We start from the raw sequence: 8,546 nt of genomic DNA on the forward strand, positions 1-8,546 counted from the left end.
CTCGGAACTCCTCACTCGGGCTTTGTAGGGCCGCACGTGGTGGGGCTCTGCAGTTGGTGGAGGAGGCCTACAGCCGACCTTGCTGCTAGTAATGGTAACCCTTCCCACTGGGAGGCGTGGCCTCAGCAGCTGCCCATGGGCTCTGTCTCCTGCCGTCCATGCAAGACTCAGAGAGGTCACACCACTGTCCGAGTTCACACAGCTGGGAGAGGTGGAGCCAGGAGCCGAGTCTAGGCTGAGGTCTCCCCCAAACCATGTGGGGTTCTCCTGAGCCAAAACCCCTGCCCACCCTGCCACCAGACGGCCTCTTTGCCATCTCCTGTGTCAGGGGTGAACACATGACCCTGCCCTGGGTTCATCCATCTGTCCATCCACTATCCATCCATCCAACCATCCCTCATCTATCTACCCATCACCCACCTTTCCATCTCTCTGTCGGTCCTTCCATCTATCAGTCCTTCTCTTCTTCCGTCTATCCATCCATCCATCTATCCATCTATCCACCCATCCATTCACTGACTCATTTTTTTCATGCATTCACTCATCCAGTCTCCCCAGGGTGCTCACCCTGGGCTGGGCGCTGTGGGCTCAGGGACAAATCCAGTACGACCCTGCCTGCCAGAAGCTCACAGCTGGCTGGGGAAACGTTTAGACCTGCACAAAGCAGCCTAAACAGTGAGGTGGTGGCATGTTTTCTGTTTCTGCTGTGGAGAAGGCTAAAGGTTGGGCATGTTTGTTCAGGAGACAAAGGGCAGGTGAAACTTGGCTGCAGTGACCAAGAAAACACGCCTGTCTCAAATGCCACCTCTTGGGTTGCCCTTTCTAACACTGTCCCCGCCCCCCCCAACACCCCCTGTCCCCTCCCTACTCTGACTCTCACTGGCACTTACCGCCCTCTGGCAGACTCTTTATTTTGGTTATTTATTGTGTTGGTTTTCTGTCTCCTCCCCTGGAACATAAGATCCAGGAAAGGACCTTTGCCTGTGTTGATTGCAGTGGCCCAGTGCCTAGAATGTGGCATGTAGTAGGCATGCAGTGTTTGTTGCCCGGGTGGGGGGCATGGGCGGGGTGGACTGTTGTCCGGGGGGAGACCATGTAGCTGGGGGCTGTGCACATGGGTAGCGGGAGTGGATCCGAACGTGAACTTCGGAGGGTTGACCTCAGGACTGGGTGCCTCACAGGATGTGGGGTGCAGGGGGAAAGGTGGCCAGGGCAATTCCTGGGCTCTGGCTCAGGTGCCTGGGGCTGGGTGGCACTTACTGCATTAGGCACTGCAGGAAACATGAGACTAGACAGTTCCCTGTTCGACAGCATGCCTCAAGCTCCCGCATCATCCAAGGTACCGGCCTCTCAAGTGTAACATCTGCAGTTGAACCCATGTCCCAACTGGATTTGCCCTGCTCAGAACGGTCCTGTCGTCACCTCCCTCCTTCTAGAACCTATGCTCCTACTAATGCAGCCTTAGCGTTTGGCTGGCCACTCCCACAGAGACACACCCGGGGTTTGCCCTGAGTGCTCACAGACGAGAGGCAGGTACTGTCCTCATTTCATGGATGCAGAAGCGGAGGTACAGAGAGGTCAAGGGCTTGCCCAAGGTCTCAGAGCTGGGATTTGAAGGCAGACAGCCTGGCTCCTAGCCAGATGCTAACCTGCACCTCTCTAAAGGCCAGGATGGACATCAGGACTGGCCTTGGAAAGGCTGCCTTTTGCCCTTTGTCCTCTGTCGTGGCAGCGGCCACTGCCAACCTGTGTCCCCCCCCCTTGCTCCACAAACAGCTGGGCAGGTGGAGGCGGGGCTCCCCCTCTGTCAGCACCAGTCAGTTCAAGGCCAGCCTGCAGGTCCTTCTGTCAGAGGACAGGAAATGGGCGGACACATGGCCCCTGCCCCAGGGCCGCCTGGACAGGGCTGCCTAGACACTGCCATGTCAACACCTCTCCCCACCGGCTGTGACCCTTGGCAAGTGCACAGCCTCCCTGAGACTCAGTGTCCTCAAAGGGCTGTGTGGGGTCACATGGGGGCGTGTTGAGCACACCACTGGGTTGATGGCCATGAGCGCAGGGCTCACGGGCATCAGGGCCTGGCCCTCGGCATCAGAGAGGGGCTGGTTGTGCAAGTATCCAGCAATCAACTCTGGCCTTGCTGCTTGCATGGCCCTGGACGAGTCCCTTTTCCGGGCCTCAGTGGCTCCATCTGTAAAATGGGACCATCAGCCCTGCCTCCCTCCCGGGGCTGTGACGAGGACCCCCTGAGCTGGTGAAGGAGGAGTGCTTGGTTAACTAAAGCGGGGTGCCACTGCCGGGGATGGGGGTCACCGTTCTTTACAGTGGTTTCCAGTGCCCAGCAGGCCACTTCTGTGGCCTCTTATTGGAGCGGCTTCCCCTCCAGGAGTGCCCCGGTTTGGTTAGAGGCCAAATCAGCAGCCCCTGCCCCCGTCCTTTGGTTCAGTGAGCCCTGCTCAGAGCTGGGTCCGTGTTGGGCGCTGGGGACTCAGAACGGAGGTAGACCTGGCAGGGGCCCTGGGCGCAGGGAGAGAGGTGTGGAAGCGGCAGGGGGAGTGTGGGCCCAGGGTGGTGTGAAGGGCGTGGAGCAGAGGGTGGGCCGCCCGTGACCTCTGTTGGGGCTGCTCACAGAAGGGCGCTGGCCAGCCTCCTGGACGCTTAGTCATCGGTGGCCTGTCGCCCCCAACTCCCTCCCTGCTAACTGGAGCTCCTTGGGGACACGGCCGGGGTCTTATTTGCCTCGGTGCAGCCTCAACTCAGATAGTGTTTGTTGAATGAATCAGCGAGGGAGCTTTGAGGGTTCCCCGGGCAGGAGCAATTCCAGGGGAGGCGAGGAGGCCCCAGGACGCGGATGGAGTCTGAGCTTGGGCTGGGAGGGATGGGGGCATCACAACCTCCCCAGGAGCTGTCTGGACGTGGCCTGGGGCCAGGCCTGCAGGCGGTGCAGACAGTGATCCTGCTTCCTGAGCTTGACGCCTCCCGTGGCCTCTCACACACTTCCCAACACCTGGGTCCTGAGCACACTGGAACACGGGTCCTTTGGGGTAGGGCGGGAGGGAGTCCAGGTGGGCACTGACCCGCCTGCTGCCCAGCACGGCCTCTGCCTTCGGGGCCACTGGTCAGCAGGCTCCGCCCCGCACCGCAGGTATTTAAGGTCTGAGAGGAGCCAGCGAGAGCTGTTGAGGCCACCCTGGTGGTGGCACCGGACCTCTCTCAGGCACGCTGACCCCAGGGCCTTCCCCACCAGCCACGCCGTCCATGGAGTTTGCTGCTGGAGCCATCGGAGGTAACAGTGGGGACAGAGGGGTCTCGGGGGCGACCGCTGCTCCTGGGGCCAGCAGGAGGGGCTGGACGGGGTGCTCTGCCCAGGCAGCAGTGGGGTTTGAAGCCCCCCGGAAGTGGCCAGCACCTGGTGTGGGCCACAGGTGCTGGGAGGAGAGAGCAGTTTTCCCGGAGGCTCGGGCCAGGCGACACAGGGCCCAGGAGGAGATTTTGGGGGGCCGGGGGTGGGGGGAGTCTGCACTGGCCTGGGGGGCTCAGCCTGGGAGGCCGAGGGGCTGCTGGGTGGGAGCAGAGGGTGGTCTCTGCCTGGCCAGGGGGAGCCTGGGAGCTGTAAGCATGGAGCGGGATGGCGGAGTCATGGGAGGGGAGGGGGGGCTCCAGGAGAGGGTGGAGAGTGAGGACAGACGGGGCCTGGGTCCTGCCACACTGACTGCAAGGGTGGGCGCGGAAAGGGAGGGTCCCAGCCAAGCCCGGCAACCCCCCTCCGCTGGCTGTGTGCACACACACGGCCAATCCCGGCCTTGCTGACCCCCAGGCTGTTTTCACTTTTGGGGAAAGGGCTATTGTGAAAGCCGACCCAGAGAGAGCCGGCCCACCGGGGACGGGCCCCTCCCAGCATCGATCACACACACAGGCTATTTTGGGTGAGGCACCCTTGGCCTTGCTCCTCTTGTGAAACAGCAGCGGCTGCCTGTCAGTACTTCTGGGAATGGTGTGGGGTTCTCTTCAGGAGGGGAGGGCAGTGCCGAGCCAGGAAGGACCAGGGCTCTGGCCTCATCAGTGGGTTTCCTGAGGTCCCACTGTGGGCCGGGCCTGAGGCCAGCTGCTTCCCTGGACATTAGCCCCCTAAGGAGGAGGCTCAGAGAAGGGGCTTGACTTGCCCAAGATCACACGGCAGGAAGGGCTCCCGAGTCCTGCATCTTTTCTCCAGAGCCCAGGGAAGGCCTGGGTGGCAAGGGCTCCTGCTCTGTGCCTGGCTCAGGGTCACGGGGATCAGACCTGGGCCTTTTCCTTGAGAAACTCTAGTTCTGGAATCAGAGATGGCAGGCGGTGGGACAGCAGCAAAGCCATATGACAGGGGCTGTGACTAATGTGTTTTCTGGCACAGAGGCAGCCCCAGAGTATAGGGGTCAGGGAGGGCTCCTGAGAGGAGGTGATGCTATGGCAGGGCTTTGATGGATAAGTAGGAGTTCGGTGAGGTATATGTAAGGGTCAAGGAGGGGTAATTCTACGCAAGTCAGTCAGTCAGTCTTTTACTTCACTCTCTTTGCTCCTTCACTCATTCATTCATTCACTTTATTCTTTCATTCATGCATATTTAGCGAGTCCTGGGATACACAGTAAATAGGGCACAGCCCCCACATGCCTTATTGTCCTCAAATGGCCCCCCACCACCCCACCACCCCCCAGGGATGAAATCCCAGGGACCTGCCCACTCGCTCTCTGTCTTTCTCACGGCAGTGCTGGGGGCTTGGACGTTGAGACCCTGGTGTCAGGAAAGGAGAAGGAGACAGGCGGGTGGCACCTGGCCCTCTTTGCAGGAGGCAGAGGGCCCTAGTCCAGGAAGCCTTGAGTCCTACTCTGTCCCATGCAAACTTGTGCTTCCAGGCTGTCCCTCACGGAGGCCTGGGGTGACCCGGGCTTTCCCAGCCCCTAGCCTCTGCTTGGGCTGTGTCCCCCCCACCATCACCCCCAGAGCCGTGAGGTGCAGCTGCCTCCTGGCTTGCAGACAAACCCTTCACAGACTGAGGCTTGAGGGAGAGCTCGGCCTGGCTTGGAGACAGGGCCCAGCAAATTTTGGACCAAGTCTCCCAAAACATGACGCCAGAGAGGAGGCCAAGGAGTGTCCTTGGCTTTCAGAATGAGGATCCAGTAGGCTAAGACTCGGGAAGGAGAAACCACTAGCAGCCTGGCAGACGTCACTTTACCTCTCTGAGCCTCAGTTTCCTCATCTGTAAAATGGGGGTCACGCTCCCTCACTATGAGACACGGTGTGGAAGAGAAGAGCCAGGTGTGGTCTTTCTCAGCGGGAGCACCATCAGGGTTCACCCTCCGCCTCTCCCTGAGACGGCTCAGGCTGCTGCTCTTCTCACCGGTTCCTCTGGTTTCCTTCCAGGCATCTGTGGTGTTGCTGTGGGCTACCCCCTGGACACGGTGAAGGTGCGGTCATCACCAGGCCCCTGCCACCCACCCCAAGGCCCCTGCCTGGGCTTCAGCCCCCCATTCACGGCCAGAAGACCTTTCTAGCCTGCTATTCAGAGCCAGTCGCCCCATGGTCCTTGGGACCGTAGTGCCCCTTTCTCCCTCCGTGCCTCAAATTTCTCATCTTAGAAGGGGCTCACTGTCCTGCTCTGCCCACAGTCAGCAAGGCTGCGACAATCAGGTGTTGGCTCTCCCTCCCCCAGGGCCTGCTGACCTTGCCCCTGGCCTGGAGCCACCCCTTCCTGAAGCCCACTTCTCCCACAGGTCAGGATCCAGACAGAGCCCAAGTACACAGGCATCTGGCACTGCATCCGGGACACGTATCGCCGAGAGCGGGTAGGCCTGGGGAGAGGGTCACGGGCAGCGGGATGTTGGGGCCTCGGACCCCAGGGCTGCCACTCACCAACCAGCCTGGCAATACTGAGCTTCTCTCTGAGCCTGTTCGCTCACCTTCCAAATGGGAAAAGCTGTACCAACCTCCTGGATTCCTCTGAGAATAAGAGCCGGGGTGTGTGGCACACAGGAGGTGCTCAGAATGAGGTCCTGCCTCCAGAAGAGGGTCTAGAGGGGACATCTGGGGACTTGGAAGGTCTGGGGAGGAACCTGTTTGCATTTCTGTCCCCTCCAGCCTGGGCACCCCTTGAAAGAACGCTGGGTGGAGTCATCAGGGGTCCCAGGGTCCAGCTGGGAGCCCCGTCCAGAGGAGGGTCTCAGGGACACTTACTAAAGTGAACTTGGGAATCAGTGCCGACCAGGGGTTAGCAAAAGAGAAACAGCAACGACCAAGCTGCTAGTTCAACATCATCGTCATCAAACAGCTGCCCTAGGTCAGGCCTGGCCCCCGGCCCTTCAATCCCTCAGCACAACCTCACGAGTCGGGGGTTACAATCCCCATTTTACAGCCGAGGAAGCTGAGGCCCAAGGCAGCCTACGTGACTTGCCTGAGGGAGGGCGGGGCAGGGGCTCAGGACCCCCTCGGGCAGCCACTCCTCCCAGTTGGGCCTCTGGCCTGACTCAAGCCCTCAGGTCCCCTCCATCTGCCGCCAGGTGTGGGGCTTCTACAGGGGCCTCTCGCTGCCCGTGTGCACTGTGTCCCTGGTCTCGTCCGTGTCTTTCGGCACCTATCGCCACTGCCTCACGCACATCTGCCGGTTCCGGTATGGCAGCGCCGACGCCAAGCCCGCCAAGACCGACATCACGCTCTCGGGATTCGCCTCCGGCCTTGTCCGCGTGAGTGGGGCGGGGTGACGGGGTCCCGGGACCGCAGGGGTTGGGAGAGGCTGGATGGAGCCTGGGGGACTGTGGCTGAGGACACAGCTGACTCGGTAACTGAGGGCAGGCTAGGGAGCCTCTCTGAGCTTCTGTCTCTTCATCTGTAAGAGGTGTGGTGAGGCCACGCGTGTGAAGCCCCCAGCGTGGGGTCTGACAGGTATGAGCGACCACGACGTGCAGCCAATGTTATTAGTAAAATTATCCTATGTTATCTATTAACGTTATCAATGCTTACATTAAGTGTTACATTATTCTTACACTAAATACTTACATTAATTAAATAATACATTAATATGTCATTAACAGATTAATGATGTGATTAAGCGCTTTCGTGAACTGGAGTCACATTTACTCGACACCTACTGTGTGTCAGGCTGCTCTGCCAGCAGAGTGTGTAGCTAAAGGAAGCACTGGCTCCGGCTGGGTGGGCGCAGCCGGCTTTGAACCCCGCTCCACTACGGCCCGTGGGCCAGCCCGGAGCTTCTTGGGGCCCAGGCTCCCTGGCGGTCACCACGGGCCACAGTGGCGGAGAGAGGCCAGGGGCAGGGAGTGCGGGCAGCGCTGCCTCCTCACCCCTGTCGGCCCCACCCCTGTTCCAGGTGTTCCTGACCTCGCCCACCGAGGTGGCCAAGGTCCGCCTGCAGACGCAGACGCAGACGCAGACGCAGACGCAGCAGCGGCGCCCTTCGGCCTCGGGGCCCTCGGCTGCGGCCCCCACGTGCCCCGCACCCCCTGTGGGTCGGGCGCCAGGGCCCAAGTACCGCGGGCCGCTGCACTGCCTGGCCTTGGTGGCCCGGGAGGAGGGGCTGCGCGGCCTCTACAAGGGCAGCTCGGCCCTGCTCTTCCGCGACGGTCACTCCTTTGCCACCTACTTCCTCTCGTACGCCATCCTCTGTGAGCAGCTGACTCCCGCTGGCCGCAGCCGGCCAGGTGAGCGGTGGCCGGGGCCTGGGGCGGCGGTGGTGGTGAGGCTCAGCCTGGTGGGAGTTGACGTGGGGGGAGGAGACGGGCTGAGGTCACACTGGCACCCAGTGCCTCCCAGGGGGGAAGCTCGTTGCCCTCAACATGAGAGTCAGGACAGGCTTGCTCTGGGTGGCCCTGGACAGTCACATCTGTGGCGAGAGCCCAGGGCTCCCTCACGGCCAGGCCCCGCCCTGGGTGCCCACCAGCTCTCCTCGGGGGCCCCAGTGCGCCTTCCAACCAACGTGCCCGTGGGACCCTCCCCGCAGATGTCTTGGGCGTGCTGGTGGCCGGTGGCTGTGCAGGGGTGCTGGCCTGGGCCGTGGCCACCCCCATGGACGTGATCAAGTCGCGCCTGCAGGCGGATGGGCAGGGCCAGCGACGCTACCGGGGCCTCCTGCACTGCGTGGTGACCAGCGTTCGGGAGGAGGGGCCGAGGGTGCTCTTCAAGGGGCTGTCGCTCAACTGCTGTCGCGCCTTCCCCGTCAACATGGTGGTCTTTGTCACCTACGAGGCCGTGCTGAGGCTCATGCGGGGCCTGCTCTCCTAGCTGGTGCCCATCCCCAGGGGCCAACCCGCCAGCAGCTTCCAGAGGCCGCAGGAGCTGAAGGAGGCGGAGGGGAGTGTCGGGGTCTGGGCCCCAGGGGGCCATCGCCCAGGACAGCTGGGGCCTCCCGCCCAGCGACTGACCACGAGGAGGTCAAGGGGCCCAGGGCTGGCCTGAGGGTCACAGGAGCCAGGAGGAAGCGGGCCTCTGGGATGGGGATGTGGTCGCCTGGAGCCGTCTGTGCATTTGGCCAGTGGCTCAGCCCGGCTCCCCTCCCACCTCT

At 61.7% G+C, this 8,546-nt stretch overlaps 1 protein-coding gene across 1 annotated transcript in view; it reads left to right on the forward strand.

Annotated features, from left to right (window-relative positions):
* The window catches only part of SLC25A47 (solute carrier family 25 member 47), a 17,811-nt gene extending 9,265 nt beyond the window's left edge, over positions 1–8,546 (forward strand). The window contains exons 2-7 of the mRNA XM_007178861.2: positions 3,146–3,286; positions 5,399–5,442; positions 5,749–5,820; positions 6,532–6,714; positions 7,356–7,686; positions 7,986–8,546. Coding sequence (XP_007178923.2) covers positions 3,259–3,286; positions 5,399–5,442; positions 5,749–5,820; positions 6,532–6,714; positions 7,356–7,686; positions 7,986–8,266 — 939 coding nt within the window. The 5' untranslated portion in view covers positions 3,146–3,258 and the 3' untranslated portion in view covers positions 8,267–8,546. The remainder of the gene's footprint in view (positions 1–3,145; positions 3,287–5,398; positions 5,443–5,748; positions 5,821–6,531; positions 6,715–7,355; positions 7,687–7,985) is intronic.

This window comes from Balaenoptera acutorostrata, chromosome 3 (genome assembly GCF_949987535.1).
Source record: "Balaenoptera acutorostrata chromosome 3, mBalAcu1.1, whole genome shotgun sequence".
In the NCBI taxonomy this organism is placed as follows: Eukaryota; Metazoa; Chordata; class Mammalia; order Artiodactyla; family Balaenopteridae; genus Balaenoptera; species Balaenoptera acutorostrata.